General features: G+C 41.9%; 1 protein-coding gene across 5 annotated transcripts in view; it reads left to right on the forward strand.

The window, feature by feature from the left end:
* Nucleotides 1–22401, forward strand: part of LOC123585988 (T-cell surface glycoprotein CD1a-like) — a 49774-nt gene that overhangs the window by 7414 nt on the left and 19959 nt on the right. For 2 of the 5 annotated variants that reach the window (XM_045454779.1, XM_045454782.1), the window contains exons 5-6: nucleotides 18337–18427; nucleotides 18572–19115. The exons of 1 other annotated variant lie outside the window; for it this stretch is intronic. In XM_045454779.1, coding sequence (XP_045310735.1) covers nucleotides 18337–18427; nucleotides 18572–18668 — 188 coding nt within the window. In that variant the 3' untranslated portion in view covers nucleotides 18669–19115. Of the gene's footprint in view, nucleotides 1–17092; nucleotides 17526–17725; nucleotides 18005–18092; nucleotides 19116–22401 lie in introns of those variants that run through there. 2 more of the 5 variants (XM_045454786.1, XM_045454785.1) reach the window with 2 other exon arrangements.

Raw genomic sequence — 22401 nt, forward strand, 5'->3', positions numbered from 1 at the left:
CCCAGTGCTCATCACAACAAGTGCCCTCCTTAATACTCATGACCCATTTAGCCCATCCCCCCATCCACCGCCCTCCACCATCCCTCAGTTTTGTTCTCTCATTAAGAGGCTCTTACGGTTTGCCTCCTTCTCTCTCTCCTTTGTCTCCCTCCCATAAGTTATTGTGTTTTGTTTCCTACATTCCACATATGAGTGAAATCAGATGGTATTTGTCTTTCTCTGCCTGACTTATTCGCTTAGCATAATACGCCCTAGCTCCACCCATGTCACCGTAAATGGCAAAATTTCATTCTTTTTGATGGCTGAGTAATACTCCACCACACACACACACACACACACACACACACACACACACCACGTCTTCTTTATCCATTCATTAGTCAATGGACATTTGGGCTCTTTCCTCAGTTTGGCTATTGTTGAAAATGCTGCTATAAATATCGGGGTGCATGTACCCCTTTGAATCTGTATTTTTGTATCCTTTGGGTAAATACCTAGTTGCACAATTGCTGGATCATGGCGTAGTTCCATTGTTACCTTTTCGAGAAACCTCCACACTGTTTTCCATAGTGTGGGCCAGTTTGTGTTCCCATCAACAGTGTCAGAGGGTTCCCCTTTCTCTTCATCCTTGCCAACATCTGTTGTTTCCTGTGTTATTAATTTTGGTCATTCTGATAGCTGTGAGGTATTTTGATTCATATTTCCCTGATGATGAGTGACTTTGAGCACCTTTTCATGTGTCTGTTAGATATCTGGATGTCTTCTTTGGAAAAATGACTATTCATGCCTTTCCCATTTCTTAACTGAATTATTTGTTTCTTGGGTGTTTAGTTTGATAAGTTCTTTATAGATTTTGGATACTAACCCTTTATCAGTTATGTCATTTGCAAATATCTTCTCCCATTCTGCCAGGAGCCAATCCATCCAGCTTTCCTGATGGCACAACCCGGGTGGTTGGTGGAAGGGCAATGCACAGCGACCCTCCAAACGGGAAGCTACTGGTATCCCTCCTGTTACTCATCATGGCCATTTCATGGTCCAATTGGCATTGATGATTCAAAATAAAGCCTTGGGGGCAAACTCGGGGATATTTTCTGGGGATGAGGGAAAAACCATGAGAATCCGAAGATGGATAATGAAACCTTATATCCAGTCAGTGCCACCCCCGCCTGCCTGTCCCCTATCTAAAGGAAGGATAGAGCCATATATTTCCCAGCCAAGGAGGGGGGCAAATGGGTTTGAAACCCCAATCCGGCAACAAAGGAATGTATCTATGGATACAAGTTACTCCAACCCCTAGGCCCACTTGGCCCCCAGGAGGCATTCCAGAGCATAACTGGACCTGGTGGGTTAAGGTACAGAATGGTTCATTAGTTCCTAGATATACATTGTCTCTCTGGGAGCACATGAAATGTGGGTTCCCAGGGCCCTCTTGGTTTCCTCCTGGCACTCCCAGACCAAAGCGAATACTTTTGTTCCTTGTACCGCAAATGGTTCAAAGGAACAATTAAGAAGTCATGTCCCTGTAAATGTTCCACTTGAGGTGTTGAGAGCTAGATGACCTTTCATGAAAATAGCGAAGCAAACGCTTTATAAACTATAAATAAACATAGATACATAATGAAAGTAGTATGAAGAAATCAATCAATAAGCAAAGGGCGGGAGGGAATGTTTCAAGAAAATAACTATGTTATTCCTTAATGGATGATTATATAAAGGAACACTTTTAGAATTAGGTAATGTTGAGAAACACAGATGACGCATGCTACAAGGAAATTGCTAACAAATATGATGCCACGTTTGCCACAATAAAGTGGCCAGTCTAACACACTGCTGTTGTCTGTGTCCATTTGTTATTTTTGCCAACGCCGTTCATCCTTCGGGAACCCCTGGACCTGCTGGGGCTGGACCTCAGCACCATTCCTTAGGCTGCTCTCAGTTTTAGTTGATAGTTTCCTTGAGTGTACAGAAACATCTTATCTTGATCAAGTCCCAATAGTTTATGTTAGCTTTTGTTTCCCTTGCCTCCAGCAACATGTCTAGTAAGAAGTTGCTATAACCAATGTCAAAGAGGTTGCTGCCTGTGTTCTCCTCTAGCATGTGATAGTTTCTTCTCCTAAATTTGGGTGTTTCATCCATTTCAAATTTATTTTTATGTATGGTGTAAGAAAGTGGTTCAGTATCATTGTTCTACATGTTGCTGTCCTGTTTTCCCAACAGTGTGTGTTGAAGAGACATTTTTCCATTGGATATTCCTTCTTGCTCTGTTGAACTTTAGTTGACCGTATAGTTGTGGGTTTTCTAATTGTTCCATTGGTCTATGTGTCTGTTTTCGTGCCAGTAGCTTCCTGTCTTGATGACTACAGATTTGTAAATATAGTTTGAAGTTCAGTGTCATGATGCCTCCAGTTTGCTTTTCTTTTTCAAAAGTATTTTGGCTATTCAGGTTCTTTTGTGGTTCCACACACATGTTAAGATTGATTGTTCTAGCTCTGTGAAAAATGCTGGTGGTATTTTGATAGGGATTGCATGAAATATGTAGATTGCTTTGGGTGGTATAGACATTTAAAAAATGTTCTTCTAAAGCATGAGTATGAAATATTTCCCTATTTATTTGTGCCCTGTTCAATATCTTTTATAAGTGTTCTATTGTTTTTAGAGAACAGATTGTTTACCTCTTTTGTTAGGTTTATTCTTAGGTATCTTATGGGTTTTGGTGCAATTGTAAATGGGATCAATTCCTTGATTTCTATTTCTGTGCTTTGTTATTGGAATATAGAAATGCATCATATTTCTGTACATTGACTTTATATCCTGGAACTTTGCTGAATTCATGTATCAGTTCTAGCAAATTTTTGGTGGAGTCTTTTGGGTTTTTTTTTTTTTTTTTTTTTACATAGAGTATCATGTAGTCTGCAAATAGTGACAGTTGGACTTTTTTGTGGATGATTTAGATGCCTTTTATTATTATTTTTTTGTTGTTGTCTGATTGCTGAGGATGAGACTTCCACTACTAGATTAAATTGTAATGGTGAGGGTGGATATCCCTATCTTGAACCTGACCATAGAGGAAAAGCTCTTAGTTTTTCCCCATTGTGGATGATATTAGCTATAGGTCTTTGATATACGGCCTTTATGATGTTGAGGTATGTTCCCTATCACTACTATTTTGAAGGTTGTTATCATGAATGGATGTTGCAATTTGTCAAATGCTTTTACTGCATCTATTGAGATGGTTGTATGGTTCTTATCCTTTTTTCCATTAATGTGCTTAGGCAGAAAGCTGCCACAGGGCAAAAGCACCCTAGTGTAGAACAAAGCATAGAGAGGAAAGCCCCTCCACAGGACAAAAGTGACCGAGAGCAGGTAGAGGCAGAAAGCCACTGCAGCAGGGCAAAAACACCCAGAACCAGTTAGCAAGAAAAATGCCTTGTTAAACCTGAGGTAGCATGCTCTATATGTCTTCGCCCTTAGAAAAGTTAAGATAAGTAGACACAGTGTCTGGTGCCTGCGGTAAATGTCTATGTGCTTGGCGCTGGGACTTTGATTTGTATTGACCCTAACCCCTAACACTGCATAGCTTTGAGACCCCCTTTCTCTCACACACATGAGTTAATGATCAGTGTTTTATTGTCTCTTTCCGCACATCCATGATGTATGTAAGTCTTCTGATCCTACTAACTATGGAGCAAGGACCCTTACTTGGGGCTCTTTTCTCCTCCTGGACATTAGCCTCTCTCATATTCAAATCTGTATCTGCTCTCCTGCTGGACAAGAGAGAACTCCAGACTCAAAGTCTGTGACAAATCTGCAGGTGTCTTTAGGTCTTAAACGAGTCTCTTATAGGCAGCATATAAATGGGTCTTGTTTTGTATCCATTCTGATAGCCTATGTCTTTTGATTGGAATATTATTCTATTTACATTCATAGTAATTATTGATAGGTATGAATTTAGTGCCATTGTGTTATCTATAAAGTTGGTGTTTCTGATGATGTTCTCTGTTCCTTTCTAGTCTTTGTTTCTTGCTCTTTCACCCCACTCTAAGTGTCTCCTTTAATATTTCTAGCAGGGCTGGTTTAGTGATCATGAATCTTTGAGTCTTTGTTTGTCTGGGAAACTCTTTATGTCTCCTTCTATTCTGAACCACAGCCTTGCTAGATAAAGTATTCTTGGCTGCGTATTTTTCTGATTCAGCACGTTGAATATATCCTGCCACTCTCTTCTGGCCCACCACATTTGTGTGTACAGATCTGCTACAAACCTACTCTCTTTTCCTTATAGGTTAAGGAGTTTTTTTTCTTTTGCTTCTTTTAGGATTCTTTTATTATCTGTGTATTCTGTAAGTTTGACTATGTCTTGGTGATGGCCAGGTTTGTTGAATTTAATGGGAATTCCCCGTACTTCTTGAATTTTAATGTCTATTTCCTCCACTAGATTAGGGAATTTTTCAGCTATAATTTGGTCAAATAAACCTTGTGCTCATTTTTTTTCTCATCTTCTGGGACTCTTATGATATGAGTGTTATTATGCTTTAAGGAGTTCCTGAGATCTCTAAGTATACATTTGTGATATTATACCTTTATTTCCCACTTTCTTTCAGCTTCATTATTTCCCATAATTTTATCTTCTATTTTGCTTATTTCTTCCTCTGCATCATCTATCCTCATTGTCATTGCATCCATTTAGCTTCACATCTCAGTTATAGCATTTAAAAATTTCCTCCTAAATAGATTTTAGTTCTTTTATCTCTGCAGTAAGGGACTCTCTGGTGTCATCTATAATTTCTCAAGCCCAGGCAGAATTTTTATGATTATTGTTTTAAATTCTTGTTCCAACGACTTACTTGTATCTGTATTGATTTAATACTCAGCTGTAACTTCTTCCTGTTCTTTCTTTTGGAGTGAATTCCTCCATCTTGTCATTTAGTCGGGGTCACTGGTTTTTTTTTTTTTTTTTTTTTGTTAATGAAGAATCTGGTATTTCTGCTTCTGTGAGTAATGGCTGTATTAAGAAAAATTCCAAAAATAAAATATGAAAGAAATGAGATCCTACATGTGTTTTGGTCTGCTTGCTAAATAAGCCAGATCCAAATAATAATAATGATGATAATAATTAATAATAATAAAAAGGGATGCTGGATTCTATGGGTGTCTGGTTTTTAAAAGAATGCTTTTTAAAAGATAAACATGGATGCAAAAATTCTCAACAAGATACTAGCAAATTGAATTCAACCACATGTAAAAAGAATTATTCACCATGATCAAGTGGGATTAATTCCTGGGCTATAGTGCTGGTTCAATATTTGCAAATCAATATTTGCAAATTAATACATCACATTAATAAAAGAAGGGATAAGAACCATATGATCCTGTCAATAGATGTAGAAAAACATTTGACAAAACACATCTTTCTTAATAAAAATCTTCAAGAAAGTCGGGATAAAAGGAACATACTTAATACATCTTAAAAAAATACTTAAAAAATACTTTAAAAAGCCATATATGAAAAGCCCACAGCTAATATCATCCTCAATGGGGAAAAACAGAGCTTTCTCCCAGAGATCAGGAACACGACAAGGATGTCCACTCTCACCACTGTTGTTTAACCTAGTGTTGGAAGTCCTAGCTAGCATCAGCAGTCAGACACAAAATGAAATAAAAGGCATCAAAATTGGCAAAGAAGTCAAACTTTCACTCTTTGCAAATGACATGATACTGTACATGGAAAACCTGAAAGACTCCACAAAAATACTCCTAGAACCTGATACATGAATTCAGCAAAGTCACAGCGTACAAAATCAATATACAGAAATTGGCTGCATTTTTATACACCAATAATGAGCAACAGAAAGAGAAATAAACTGATCCCATGTACAACAATTGCACCAAGAGCCATAAAACACCTATGAATAAACCTAACCAAAGATGTAAAAGATCTGTATGCTGAAAACTATAGAAAGCTTATGAAGGAAATTGAAGAAGACACAAAGAAATGCACCAAAGACATGAATAGACACTTTTCCAAAGAACACATCCAGATGGCCAACAGGCACATGAAATGATGCTCAACGTCACTCTTCATCAGGGAAATACAAATCAAATTCTCACTGAGATACCACCTCACACTGGTCAGAGTGGCTAAAATGAACAAGTCAGGAGACTATAGATGCTGGAGAGGATATGGAGAAACAGGAACCCTCTTGTACTCTTGGTGGGAATGAAAACTGGTGCAGCTGCTCTGGAAAACAGTGTAGAAGTTCCCCCAAAAAATGAAAATAGAACTACTCTATGACCCAGCAATAGCACTACTAGGAATTTGCCCAAGGGATACAGGAGTGCTGATGCATAGGGGCACTCGTACCCCAGTGTTTATAGCAGCACTTTCAACAATAACCAAGTTATGGAAAGAGCCTAAATGTCCATCAATTGACGAATGGATAAAGAGATGTGGTTTATATATACAATGGAATACTACTTGGCAATGAGAAAGAATGAAATCCTGCCATTGGTAGCAACGTGGATAAACTGGAAGGTATTATGCTGAGTGAAATAAGTCAGGCAGAGAAGGACATATATCATATGTTTTCACTCATATGTGGAACTGGAGAAACTTAACAGAAGACCATGGGAGAGGAAAGGGGAAAAAATAGTTACAAACAGAGAGGGAGGGAGGCAAAGTACAAGAGACTCTTAAATATAGAGAACAAACTGAGGGTGAATGGGGGGGGTGGGGGAGAGGGGAAAGTGGGTGATGGGCATTGAGGAGGGCACTTGTTGGGATGAGCCCTGGCCGGACGGAGTGTGTTCCGACAGCAAGCGCGACTTAGCATCTGGGAGGTCATAAGTTAACAGCTCTGCTCGGAAAGCGGGAAGGCTGGAGGATAAAGGGAGGGAGAGTTGCTGAGCCCCAGGACGACAGAGCTGTTTGGCGGGGAACAAAGGCGCTCGCCAGCGCCATCTCTCTCGCCCATCCCCCAGCCAAAATCCCAAAGGGAACCAGTTCCTGCCAGGGAACTTGCTTGTTCCGCGCAGACACCCAACGCTGTGCTTCTGCGGAGCCACCCCTCCGGCAGCGGGTCTGACTCCCTCCCGCTGCCACAGGGCCCCTTTTGAAGTGGATCACCTAAGGAGAAGCGAGCTAAGCCTGCCCCTCCTGCCCCAGTGCACCTTGCCTACCCACCCCAGCTAATACACCAGATCCCCAGCACCACAAGCCTGGCAGTGTGCAAGTAGCCCAGACGGGCCACGCCACCCCACAGTGAATCCCGCCCCTAGGAGAGGGAAGAGAAGGCACACACCAGTCTGACTGTGGCCCCAGCGGTGGGCTGGGGGCAGACATCAGGTCTGACTGCGGCCCCGCCCACCAACTCCAGTTATACACCACAGCACAGGGGAAGTGCCCTGCAGGTCCTCACCACTCCAGGGACTATCCAAAATGACCAAACGGAAGAATTCCCCTCAGAAGAATCTCCAGGAAATAACAACAGCTAATGAACTGATCAAAAAGGATTTAAATAACATAACAGAAAGTGAATTTAGAATAATAGTCATAAAATTAATCGCTGGGCTTGGGATGAGCCCTGGGTGTCGTATGTAAGCCAATTTGACAATGAATTATATTCATAAAAAAATAAAAGAAGGCTTATTCAAAAATAAGAGAAATAAATAAATAAATAAATAAATAAATAAATAAAAAGGAAGCTAGATTCAATTTCCTCTAGAGCAGATGCTTCGCAGCACTCTATGATCAGCAGACTTGGTATGTGAGAGGCTTCTGGGAACGGGTCATCTGTGCTGGTTCTCAGGCGAACTTACCCTAGTGGGGAATGCACCTGCTCCATACAGGAGGGTGGAACATGGTGTAAGAGGCTCCAGCCTCTACTGGGTGGCACTTTTTTGCTTATTGAGGTTAAACAGTGCAGAAGGGGGGTGAATGGCACCACTCTCATCTCCAGAGTGAGAAGCTGGTGCTTGCCACTCTTTGGGAAGCCTTCACAAAAGTGCAAATAATCACCACTCTTGTGTCCCTCGCTTCTTCCAGATGCCTGCCTTCACGCTGCCTGTGTCAGAGCTGTCTGTCCACCAGGCAGCACACTTTTTTTTTTAAATAAATGTTTATTTATTTTTGATAGGCAGAGAGAAAGACAGTGGAGAGGGTCAGTGAGAGGGGTCACAGAGGATCTGAAGCAGGCACCATGCTGACAGTAGAGAGCCTGATGCCGGGCTTGAACACAGCAACCATGAGATCATGACCAGAGCTGAAGTCAGATGCTTAACCAACTGAGCCACCCAGGTGTCCCATCCCGTGTTTTATATAAGACACACAGCTGAGTTTTAAAACTCCAATGTTTAGAGATTGTGGACTTGTGGTAATCTTGTGGAAGAGAGTCTGTTGTGCTTTTGCTGTTTGACAGTTTGTCCCAGAGATCAGTTGCATGACTGTGCAGCATTTCAGGATTTATGGTAAAGCTCAGCCAAAATCTGGCACCAAGGTTTGCTACCCTTAGCTGGGGTCTGTGCTCCTATGCCAGTAAATAGGGCAGCACATTGGTGCCCACCAGGTTTTTCTCCCCAGAGATACTGTGCCACTTCTCTTAAAGGCACTCCAAGCAGGGGAGCTGTTTATAACCAAGGGGATACTCAGACTATGCTGATCATTTCTGGTTTCTTTGCCTTCCTTACTCACTGGGGCACCACCAAACCCACCAGAAAGGACACTGGAGATGGTGTGGACCTCCAAAACTTTAGACTCTACACTCCACTCTTATCAAAATTTGTGATGGTCAACCCCTCTTCTTTTTCCAGTCGATGGTTTTGGGGAAGGGTTCTTACTGTGAAATTCCCTACAGGCACCTTCAACTTTCTCTCTCTCTGTCCTTCACACTCTCTCTCAGCTCTCTCCTCTCTCCATGATTAAGGCTCCCTCCCTTTGCAACACCCACAGTTCTTTTGTCCCCAGATCAACTCTTTGCAGTTTTTACCTTTCATGATGTGGCCACTTTTCTACCTCCACTTCTGCAATTTTGCTCTCTCAGTCCCCAGATCAATTCCTTGTGTATTCAAAAGTGATTTGATATTCATCTAGCTGTGTTCAAGGAATGAGGCAAGCTCAAAGTCCCCCCACCATTTTTACATCTTAACTCCTCCCTGATAGACAATTTAAAGTAATTGTCATATACTCACTTGACTTGAGATAATAGAGGATGACCTCAATGAGACCCTCAACAAAGAGAGAGAAAACATAAAAAAAGAACCAATCAGAGAAGAAAAGCTCAATACATGAAATTAAAAATACAGGGATGGAATGAAGGGTAGACTATAGGAAGCAGAGGAATGAATCAGCAGCCTGGAGGACAGGGTAATGAAAAGCAATCAAGCTTAACAGAAGAGAGGAAAAAAGAAAACGAAACATACTTATGTAACTCAGAGATACCACTAAGCATAATAACATCGGAATTATTGAAATCATAGAAGGAGATGAGAGAGAAAAAGGGGCAAAACTTTTATTTGAAGAAATAATAGCAGAAAACTTCCCCAATCTGGTGAAGAAAACAGAAATCAAGAATCAGAAGGCTGAGAGAGCCTCCACAAAATCAACCCAAGGAGGTCCACATCAAGACATGTAGTAATGAAAATGACAAAGCATCATGATAAAAGAGAATTTTAAAACCAGCAAGTGAAAAGAAGACAGTTGTATACAAGGGAAACCCATAAGCTATCAGCTGATTTTTCAGCAGAAACTTTGCAGGCCAGAAGGGAGTGCCATGATATCTTCAAAGTGCTGAAAGAACAAGAACTATAAAAGAGAATATTCTACCCAGCAAGGCTATCATTCAGGTTACAAATAGAGATGAAGAGTTTTTCAGACAAACAAAAGTTAAAGGAACTAACGACCACAAAACCATCAGCACAAGAACTATTAAAGAGGACCGTGAGTAGAAAGGAGAGGAAAGACCAAAGCTGAAGTAAGCACAGAAGCAGTAAAGATAAGGATATCCATAAAAATCAGTCAGGGGATTCACAAAATAAAAAGACATAAAGTATGACACCATACACCTAAAACGTGGGTCACTTTACAATAAGTTAATATTCACTGCTATATACAGAGGATATTATGTAGAAACCGAATGAAAACCACAAATCAAAAATTAGGAATAGACTCAAAAAATAAAGGGAAGGCAATCTGAGTATATCACTAAAGAACCCATCTGATCATGAAGAAAAGAGCAAAAAGGATAGAGAAACAGAGAATACCAAAACAGCCATAAAACAAGTAATGAAATGGCAAGAAATACATACCTATCAGCAAATATATTCAATGTAAGTGGATTACATGCTCTAATCAAAAGACAGTGTGATGAGATAGATAAAAAGGCAAGTCCTATCTCTATGCTGCTTTCAAAAGACTCATTTCAGATGTAAAGACACACGCAGATTCAAAGTGAAGGGATGGAGAAGAATTTATCTAGCAAATGGATGCGAAATGAAAGCCGGGGTAGCAATACTTGTATCACACAGAATAGTCTTTAAAATAAAAACTGTACCAAGTGACGAAGAGAGACACTATATACTACTAAAGGAACAATCCAACAAGAAATATAACAATTGTAAATATTTCTACACCCTACATGGAGGCACCCAAATACATAAAGCAGCTAGTAACAAAAATAAAGGAAGTAATCCATAGTAATACAATAATAGTAGGAGACTTTAACACCCCACTGACAATGATGGACAGACCATCCAAGCAGAAATTCAACAAAGAAGCAATGGCTTTGAATGACACCTCGGATCTGATAGATCTAAATGATATATTCAGAACATTCCATCCAAAAACAACAGAATACACAATGCTTCAAGTACACATGAAATTCTCCAGAATAAATCACGTAATACACAACAAAAGAAGTCTCAATAAATTAAAAAAGATCAAAGTCATACTAAGCATGTTTTTCTGACAAAAAACAATATGAAACTACACATGAACCTCAAGAAAAAAAATCTGGAAAGAGCATAAAATACATGGAGGTTAAATAACAGGTTACTGAAGAATGAATGGGTCAAACAAGAAATCAGAGAGGAAATTTAAAAAAATACATGGAGACAAAGGAAAATGAAAACACAATGGCCCAAGATTTGGGGATATAGCAAAGGCAGTTTTAAGAGGAAAGTTCATAGCAATACAGATCACTCTAAAGAAGCAAGATAAATATCAAATAAACAACCTAATCATACAACTAAAGGAGATAGAAAAAGAAGAACAAATAAAACCAAAAATCAGTAGAAGGAAAAATAAAGATTAGAACAGGAATACACGATATAGAATAAAAAAAAAAAAAAAAAAAAAAAAAAAACTCAACAGAAGAACAGATCAACGAAGCCGGGAGGTGGTTCTTTAAAATATTGAAAATTGATAAATATTTAGCCAGATACGTTAAAAAAAAAGAACAAGCAATAGAGAAAAGTCAAATACACAAGATCAGAAATGAAGAGGGGAAACAATAAGTGACACCACTGAAATACAAAGGATTTTAAGAGAATTTTATGAAAAATTATAGGCCTCCAACTGGACAACCTATAAGTAATGGATAGATTCCTAGAAACACATAATCCCCCCAAATGAAGTGGGAATAAATAGAAAATTTGAGCAGACCAGTTACCAGCAATGAAATTGAATCAGTAGAGAGAAAATTCTGAACAAACAAAAGTCCAGGAACAACAGCTTCACAGGAAAATTCTACCAAAAATTTAAAGAAGAAATAATATCTATTCTTCTCAACTATTCCAAAAAATAGGAGAGGAAGGAAAGCTTCCAAATTCATTCCATGAGGCCAGCATTACCCTGATACCAAAAGCAGATAAAGACCCCACAAAAAGAGAGAACTACAGGCCAACACTTCTGATGAACAAAGATCCAAAATCCATCACAAAATATTAGCAAACCAAATCCAACAATATATTAAAAATTCATTCCTCATGATCACATGGAATTTATTCTTGCTGTACAAGTGTCATTCAGTATTCACTAATGAATCAACACAATATATGACACCATGAGAAAGGATAAAAACTGTATGACCATTTCAATAAATGCAGAAAAAGCATCTGACGCAGTACAACATCTATTGATGATAAAATCCTTCAACAACATAGATGTAGATGTAACATAACTCAACATAATAACGATCGTATGTAACAGACCCACAGCTAACATCATACTTAATGGTGAAAAATTGAGAGCATTTCCCCTAAAGTCAGGAAGAAGATAAGGATGTCCACTAACCACTGTCACCACTTTCATTCAACATAATAGTCGAAATGTCAGCCACAGCAATCATACAAGAGAAAGACTAAAAGGCATCCAAATGGGCCAAGAAGAAAAATATTCACGATTTGCAGATGACACAATACTATACATATAGAAACCCTAAAGACGCCTCCCCCAAAACAACAAGAACCAATACATGAATTCAGTAAGGTCACAGGATACAAAATCAGTATGGAGAAGTCCTTTGCATTTCTATACAAAGATAATGAAGCAGCAGAAAGAGAAATTAAGCAAACCATCCCATTTACAGTTGCACCAAAAATAATAACATATCTAGAAATACACTTAGCCAAAGAGGTGAAAGACCTGTACTCTGAAAACTATAACACATTGATGAAACAGTTGAAGGTAACACAAAGAAAGGGAAAGATATTCCAGGCTCATGGAATGGAAAAACAAATATTGGGAACACGGATATATTACCCAAAGCAATCTACAGATTTAGTGCAATGCCTCTCAAAATACCAATAGCATTTTTCACAAAACTAAAACAAGCAATCATAAAATTTTATGTCACCACCAAAGACTCTGTATGGCCAAAGCAATCTTGAGAGAAAAAGGAAAAAAAAACAAAGCTGGAGGTATCACAATTCCAGATATCAAGTTATCCTACAAAGCTGTAATCAAAACAGTATGGTATTGGGACAAAAGTAGACACAGAGACCAATGGAAGAGACTAGAGAGCCCAGAAATAAACCAACAATCTTATGGTCAATTAATCTTTGATAAAGAAAGCAAGAATATGCAATGGGAAAAAGAAAGTCTCTTCAACAAATGGTGTTGGGAAAATGGGACAGCTACATGTAAAATACAGAAACTAGACAACTTTCTTACACCATACACAAAAAGAACTCAAAGTGGATTGGACTTGAATGTAAGACCTGAAATCATACACATCCTAGGAGATCCCAGGCAGTAATGTCTCTGACATCGGACACAGAAACTTATTTCTAGATATGTCTCTGGAAACAAGGGAAACAAAAGGAAAAAGAAGCTATTGACACTACATCAAGATAAAAAGCTTCTGCACAGCAAAGGAAACAATCAACAAAACTAAAAGGCAGCCTATGGAATGGGAGTAGATATTAACAAATAACATATCTGATAAAGGATTAGTATCCATATTATATAAAGAACTTGTACAACTTAACAGCAAAAGGACAACTAATCAAAAGACATGAATATAAATTTCTCTGAAAAAGGCATTCAGATGGCTAACAGATACTGGAAAGATGCTCCACATCACTGATCATCAGGGAAATGCAAATCAAAACCACAATGATCTGTCACCTCACGCCAGTCAGAGTGGCTAAATCCAAACACACAAGAAACAAGTGTTGGAGAAGATGTGGAGAAAAAGGAGGTCCTGAACACTGTTGGTGGGAATGCCAATGGTGCTGCCACTGTGGAAAACAGCATGGGGGTTCCTCAAAAACTTAAAAACAGAATTACCATTTGATCCATTAATTCTACTGCTGGGTATTTATGAAAACAGCATTTTGAAAAGATACATGCACCCACATGATTATTGCAGCATTCTTTACAATAACCAAGATGTGGTAGCTGCTCAAGTGTCCACGGATAGATGAATGGACAAATAAGATGTCTGTTCATGCAATGGGATATGACTAGCCATAAAAAGGACTCAAATCTTGCCATGCAACCACATGGATGGATCAAGAGGTATGATGGTCACTGAAATTAGTTAGTCAGAGAAAGACATAATACCATTTGATTTCACTCATAGGTGGAATTTAAGAAACAAAGCAAATGAGCAAACAAATAAGAGACACAAACAACCCCCCCCCCAGACTCTTAGCTATAGAGAACTCACTGTTGGCTACCAGAGGGGAGGTGGGTAGGCAATGGGTGGAGAGGTGAAGGGGATTAGAATTACCCATATATTGATGAGCACTGGGTAATGTATAGAAGTGCTGAATCACTATATTGTACACTTAATATAACACTGTATGTTAACTATACTGGAAATTAAAAAAAAAAAAAAAAAAAAAACAACCAAAGGAACACTAACTCAGCACACCAAAATGAATAGTTCATGGTTTATGTGTTTTTCTTCCCAAAGAGACTAAAAGCTCCTTGAATAAAGTGATTGCATGGTGAACACTGTATTTTCTTACCTTATTTTTTTTTAATTTAATGTTTATTTATTTTTGAGAGAGAGACAGAGTAAGCGAGAGAGATCTTTGAGAGAGACAAAGCATGAGGAGGGGAGGGCCAGAGAGACAGAGTGAGACACAGAATTTGAAGCAGGTTTCAGGCTCTGAGCTGTCACACAGAGCCTGATGCAGGGCTTGAATCCATAAACTGTAAGATCATGACCTGAGCCAAAGTCGGATGCTCAACCAAGTAAGCCCACAGGCACCCCATGAACACTATAGTTTCATGAATGTAGCAAGGTGCTTGGATCCAGGAAGCTGTTGAGTGACTGTTTGGTGAGTGAATATACATTAATGCAAGTCCAACTGAGGGGGTATGCTTTAGATGTTTCAGTGTCCTGTGGTCTCTCTGATGGCAACTGATTCTCCCCTAAAATAATGGTGAACTGGTTGGTGGTTGTTGATACTGTTACACAGGCAATCATGGCGAAATTTGGAAAAGCAAATAGAGTAAGTGTTAAGAGAAACCCATGGACTCAAGATGGTGCCTTGGGCAGGCCAATTCCCCAAACCTTGTTTAACCTAACCTAAGTGCAGTCCAACCTCCCCCAGAAATGTAAGTCTTCCCTCGTCAGTGAGGAATTCTCTGTTCATCACAAGTGAGGTCCTCTCTCACATGGATCCTCTCCATCCCCCAAGAGGTGAGGTCATTTTCATGATTAGACCCCTACCTTCCCAATTAGGGGAAGGTGACCTTCAAATTCATCTGGTTGATTTTGTTTTTTAGCACAAGCAGTAAGTAGAGATGTGAATGAGCTAGCATGGGGTGAGACATGAAGGATGTCCATGGGGAGTGTCCCAAGGGCATGAGGGACAGGGTGACAGCAGACTCCAGGGCTGGGTGCTGGGGAACTGTGTGTCTTCATGGGTTACTGTCTGGATGAGGAGAAAAGGCACGAGAGGCAGGGTCACTTTTCCATGTCACCGAAGACTTGGTCCCCAGCACCTGAGTTAGGACCTTGGGAAACAGAATGGAGGCTGGTGACAGGGAGAAGCTGGAAGCAGGAGAGGAGGGTCAGACCCGGAGGGGAAGTGAGAGTCTGAGTAGGTGTCCAGGGTTGAGGGTGGAGTCCATTTGCATTGTCGCGGAGACTCAGGGAAGGCGCGTGTGTTGAGAAGGAAGTCAGAAGAGAGGGGCTGCGTGTGGGGAGGTTTGTGAGAACAGACGCCAAAGACCCACTTTCCGAGAGAAAGAAAGAACATCTGCACAGAAGATGCTGTTGTTGCAACTGGTATTGCTCACGGTTCTTGTCCCAGGTGGTGACAGTGACGATGGTGAAGACTCTGGGCACGCCCTGTGGAAGCACAAGCATGCACGCTTACATAGGCATACCCGTGTGTGCTCATGTGAGTCATGTGTGTTTGCGTGTGTGCACATGTGCATCTGCATGCAAGTGTTAGTAGGTATGAGCATATGCATATAGGTGCCTGTTTGCATGTCTCTGTGTGTGTCTGTATGGCTCTTTGTATACGTGTCTATGTTTGTGCATACACATGCAACTCTGAGTGTGTGTGTGTGTGTACATATGTGCATTTATCTCTGTGTGTGTGTGTGCACTTGTGGTGTGGGTTCCCAAGCACATTCCTGGGGAGTGAGGGATGTCAGCCTTGTTTGTTCCTGAACATTCCTGATCCCATTTCTGAAGGATGGGGATGAAGCTTGGGGCTCCGGGGCAGCACATGTCTCCTGGGAGAAGTACGGCTCCCTGTCCTCTAGATTTTTGGGCCCCTCCCTGGCAACTTTCTTTGGCATTCTCTCTCCTTCCCAATGTCTATCTGTTCTTCTGGCACAGACTTCCAAGAGCCAATCTCTTTTCGAACCATCCTGACAACATCCTTTTGCAACTGTTCCTGGACACAGAATCAGGGCTCAGCTTGGCTGGATGAACTGCAGACTCGTGGCTGGGACAGCAAGACGGGCGCTTTCATTTTTCTGTGGCCATAGTCCAGGGGAAACTTCAGCAATGAGGAGCTAATGGAACAAGAAAAGTCATTTCACACATTCTCTGAGATTTCCTCTGATATTTCAGGAGTATGCTAGTCAATGGCAGCTTGAATGTGAGCTCAGGTCCCTCAGGACAGGTGGGATGGAGGTGGCCTGTGTGTGTGTCGCCATGAATTCCTTCTTCCTCTAGAAAAGAGCCTCCCCTGTCTGCTGAACCTCTCGACTTCCCATCATAAAACAGAATCACACCCGTGTGTTCAGGAGGCAGAAGCCAGACCCCGAACTTGAAAAGCTTCACGCCTTCTGCTATTTCCCCTTCGCTCCTTGACATCAGTCTGTGTTCTCCTGTCTCTCACCAGAGTCTCCCATGACCACCCCATTCCCTGGCCTCCAGCCAGAGACTCTCCTCTTCCTCACTCTGTGACTGATCCTTGAAATGTGCTTTTCTCTCCATTCAGTCCCATCAGAGACATTTGTCTGTCTATGTGTTCCCTCTGCCCACTGCCTTTCCCTCACCCTTGATGATTTTATCACAGCTCCCCCGTGGAGCCCTTCCTTGTTCTCTGCCCACATCCTTCCTGTTTCTCCTCCAGCATGTGTTCCTTTCTCAGTAATTTACCTTTCTTCTGCCTCCAGGACCACCACTTCCCCTCTGAGTCTCCACTCAAACCAAACTTTGTTCCATTCTGTCCAATGCCCTCAACTTCTCCTCTGCTTCCTCTGTCCTTTGCTTCCACTCATCTCCTTTCATCTCTTTCCCTCTCCCTTTCCTGTAACTCACATTCTCTCTTCCCAGATCCCTTTCAGGTACAGCTGGCAGGAGGCTGCGATTCTCACTTTGGAGAAGCATCAACAGGCTTCATGCAGATTGCGTATCAAGGACCAGATCTTGTGAGTTTCCAGAACACGTCATGGTGGCCATCTCCAAAGGGAGGAAGGAGAGCTCAGCAGGTCTCCAAACTATTCAATCAGTACCATGTGGTCAACTTACGAATACAAGCAAATATTAATGACATGTGCCCCCATTTCCTCTTGGGTCTTCTTGAGGCAGGGAAGGCAGACCTTCAGCGACAAGGTCAGTCCTGCTCCCTCTCTCCAAGCATTATCTCTCCATGCACTCATAAATTCGCACCATATTCTCAAATTTGGTGGAGTAGGGGCCAAGAGAGTAAGGGGATGATGGTGACAGGTTTCTAGAGGTAGAAAGATGTGTATTTCTAATGTGATGTGAAGATGTACCCTCTCAGTCTGAGACTGCCTGTCCTGTTTCTGCAGTAAGGCCAGAGGCCTGGCTGTCCACTGGCCCAAGTCCGGCACCTGGCCGTCTGCTCCTCATGTGCCACGTCTCTGGCTTCTACCCAAAGCCAGTGTGGGTGACGTGGATGCGGGGTGACCAGGACCACCAGGGCACCCGACGAGGCGACGTCTTGCCCCATGCTGACGGGACATGGTATCTTCAGACGTCCTTGGATGTGGAAGCCAGAGAGGCAGCTGGCCTGTCTTGCCGAGTGAGACACAGCAGTCTAGGAGGCCAGGACGTGGTCCTCTACTGGGGTGAGAAAGGGTAGGGGTCCAGCTGGGAAAGGGGCTGGGTGGTCCTGAAGCAGAACAGGAGAGTGAGATGAAACATTTGGGATTCTAGGGACTGCAGATCATAAAGGACATAAAATTAATAACACAAGAAATGGAGAGCTGAAGGTGAGGATCCTACAGATGTGGGAGGAAGCAGAGTGTTTGGTGAAGTGTCCATCTCTGAGCAGGGATGGGAAACGAGAAGGAGGAAGGGTGGTTGGTGAGGCAGAGGGTGACAGGAGCAAAAAGGACCAGGAAGGTGCAGTTGAACCCAAGATGGATGGGAATTGACACCGTCTGCACCAAACCCACAGAGCAGCACCGCCCGGTGGGCTTGGTCTTCCTGGCGGTGATCGTGCCCCTGGTGCTTCTGGCAGGTCTTGTGTTCTGGCTCTGGAAGTGTCGGTAAGTCTGGAACCACCTTCCTGCTCTTTCCCATGCGTCTCCTTACCTTCCTCTCTGTCCTCAGCCCTCTACCTCCCCGTGCCCCTCTCCCTGCTGTCCTCACCTACACCCACTGCAGAGCAATTTCCAATTTGATCTTCCCAGGAAAACACACTGGAGACATCGGTTCACTGGCCTCCCTTTAGAGCAAGATCCCGGCAGCCCAGGAGTCAGGACATACTTAAACCCAGCTCAGTGGTGATGGATTTGCAAGTCTCTGTGCGCAACTTTTGTCTTTTCTCTCTGCTCGATGATGGGTTGTCAAGATGAGTTAAGTGTAATTTAGCAGGATTTCTTGTTCTGATGTGATGCTGGGGCTTAAATCTCTAATTTATCTCAGAGTAAAATGAAGTCCGAGTACCTCCATGGGTCACAGGCATCTGTGTCACTTCCTCCAGGGAGCCTTCCCTGATCCACAAGAGGAAGCGGTCTCTGCCTGGTGTGAATTTCCGCCACTTTAACCTGCACTGTGGATAATCTGCGCCTCACTTCCCATCCTTTTTGCCCCACATTTACATCCTTTTTCCCTTCCAATTCCTAGGTCTCTTGAGTGCAAAGCCCGTGTCTTTTTAATATTTGCATCCTTGACAAGGAGTCTCACCTGCATGGAATATGTCCTCAATAAAAGTCTGTGTTGAATTGATGCCAATTTCATAGTTTTTTCTTCTTTCGCCTCCTGTAGTGTTTGTAGTACGACAAACGCACGACGTAGTACGACTACGTGTTTGTAGTTGAGATGTTTGATGTTCTTCTTGTTGAAAGTCTTTTCACTTTGTCTGGAGACTTGATACTGTTATGGTTCCTTGGTAACATCTCTGAGCCTCTGAGGAGAATACAATTTTGTCTGTGGATATTTCTATTATTTAAACACAGACACCTGTTGGAGTGGACCTGTTGTGGATGAAAGGAGGAGGGCAGATGCAGGTCCTGGCTGTTTGAGGCCCTCAGGACAGCAGCAGAGACGTCACCTTGGGGCTTGTTGGCAATATAGGGTCTTGGCCTCAGCTGAGGTTCACTGCATCACAATTTGCATTTTAGCAAAACCAGCAGGGGATTCACTGGTGCATAAATGTGGTGCCTGAGAGGTAGCAGTGCGAGTGCATCCCTGGAGGGAAACGAGTGGGTCCAGAAAAGCCAGTAAGAGTGTTGTGCTCAGGAATGAACGGGGGTCCGGCAGGGAGAGGGCATACAGAGCATCCTCACATTCGTGGCTGCTGTGTCACAGTCCCTGAGGACACGGAGTCAGCCACATGAGCCGTTGGTCCTGGGGGAAATACAGGGTTCCGATCTTTGAAACCTCTGCTCACAACACTTGCCCACTGATACACACATAGCCTTGTTTCATGTGTCTTTTTGTTTTAAGACAGTATATATATATATATACACGTTTTTTCCCCAAATAATATTGTATGCTCTATTTCCCTATAGTGAAATACCAGCTCAGAAGTGTGTGACATTTCCAGGCCTGGTTACTGTCATCGCCAGTGTCTTCATCTTTCAACCTCACAACTATGCTGCCCATGATGCTTTTAGAAACAAACAAACTAGAAATCATCATCTTCTGAATCCTTGTATTTAGCTCTTTACCCCCTTTTTTGTGGCATCATCATAGCATTCTAGATGTTACTCTAGCACTTCTGAGTCAGCTCCACATAGACATCAAGAATTTCCTTTTCCTTTTCCTGGATTTACCGCATTGTTGATTCATTACCACTGAACTCAGAGGCACAGGACTCTGCATCGCGAGCCTGAGCAGGACCTACCTGCACAGGAGTTTTGTCAGTGAGGCTCATCTCACCTTCTTGTGCTTAGGAACACCAGTCAGCCCTGCAGCTCTAGGCTTCAGGGCCTTTTGAAACACTGAAATCACCAGGAAAGTGCATGTAAATGCAGAAAATGTGGCACCAAATAGACGATGAAAAGGACACGTGTTTACAGTGTGGGAATTACCATGGAAATGCAGAGCAGCAACTTGTTCAGCCTCACAGGACACATGCGATGGGTGACACATATCAGAGCACTCACCCTGCCATTCATTATGAGTAGCAGTGAGCTGGTGGGTCTGGGGGTTACAAATCCATGTCACTAGCTGTGTCCATTAGCACAGACAGCCTCCGTAGATATTGAAGATGGATCTTTGTGACTGATTGTTTCAATGGCAGTGCTAGTGCAGATGTCCATGGTTGGACTTCAGTTACTCTAGTGTTTTAACTACCTGCACAAATCATTCTCAAGCCCCGATCATGCAGAAGGGACATTTTGAGTAGAAAGTAGCCGGGGAAGAAAAGATCATCACTGTATTTGGAGCTTAAAAGTTTTGCTTTCCTATTTGATTATGGTTTTCATAGTTGTTTCTATCTGCTTCCCTAGTGTAGCAGCTTATTTCGATTCAACTTGAGAAAAGGCACAAGTTCTAATTTGTTAAGGGCTTAAAGAAAGGGCTCAGGGCAGGAGAACATCCAGAGGGACCAAGTGCAGGCTCTCACTGCTGCTCATGTGGACCTTCTGGAAAATTAAGTTGAGATGGAAGAGGTGGCAAAGATGAAAAATACAGGATGGGGGCACGCAAATCACAGGACTTCTGTCTTCTCATTTGAACTAGACTAGTTACTTCTTCTCTTTGTTCTTGTCCACTTTGTTACCCTCACATGGCCACCATGTGGTTTTTTGTTCGTTGACACTATCCTCATTCACAGCCCTGGCCAAGATCTCCTTGAGTCAATTAGGAGAAAGCACCCTTGCTGATGTGACAGGTTGAAGGATGGACAGGTGACATTGAGTTCAGCTAAATCATCAGAGAGTAAAGTTGTCTTCATTCAGAGTGATGGTTCAGAGCCAGGCACTGGCTCTAGGTGACCAAGTCACTAGAAGATGGATTCTTACAGTTAATCAGGGGAAAGAGATCCTCTTTTTTTGTCCTGGACAGTAACATCTGGGAATCAAGCTTGAAACAATTAAAATCTATTTGCAACACCAGAGAGGCAAGGATGAGGAAGAAACCTGTACGCAAAAGACAGAGAAATTTTATACATGAAAATTTCCCAGAGAGTACATCCAGAGTGTTCTCACTATGGGGAAGATAAAGAAAAGAAAAGAAAAAGAAAGAGGATGGTTAGGGAAGAGGAACTAAGATCTTAGGGTGTTACATATGCACCCGACTTCTAATGGACCCCCAGTATTTAAGACAGGGCTTGCAAGTGATAGGAGCTCAATGAGTATTTCTGAATGATTGAATAATTTGGTCCAGGCATAGAATTATTCCTAAAAATTATGGAGATATCAACATAAATTTTTTTAAGCTTAAGAAAGCATTAGTTGTAATCATACTTGATGAAATGAGAATCTTACACAATTTTCTTTAGAATAAGCCATATGCTAATAATCATGAAGTTCACACAAAAGATCCTAGTGCAAATCTCCCATTACTTGTAATAAGAAATTATGAGAATTTGTAACACACGGAGTTAATAGAGAGTTCTGGAATCGTGTTCCCAGATTCTCTTCTTAGTATTCCTGCTAGAATGTTCCGTGGTTGTCTTATCATGAACTGGCCTCTGCTAGACATGCTGAACTACTTTATGGTGTCCTAGAGTGTTTACAGGCTCTTCAATATTTCTTGGTGCTTTATATCATCTGGATAATGTGTTTGGGCTATGTGTCTTGTTATGTCTTCGTTGACCAGTAAACGGATATAATCTCAGGCTAATGTAAGGAGGAAAATAGGTGTGGGGCAAGTTTTCAGTGTAACATAGAAAGAAAAAACTCATTCCAAAGACTCAAGATTTTGAAAAGCTGCATGATCAAAATCACTTGTTGAATCCATTATCACCAGGGAGCATAAAGAAAGCTGACAGGCAGCAATCAGCAACCCCCGCCCCCAACCTACAGGTGGGATATGTGTGACATTCCTCAGGCACCCCTGGCTGCCCAAGAAC

This window comes from Leopardus geoffroyi, chromosome C3 (assembly GCF_018350155.1).
Source record: "Leopardus geoffroyi isolate Oge1 chromosome C3, O.geoffroyi_Oge1_pat1.0, whole genome shotgun sequence".
NCBI classification, from domain to species: domain Eukaryota; kingdom Metazoa; phylum Chordata; class Mammalia; order Carnivora; family Felidae; genus Leopardus; species Leopardus geoffroyi.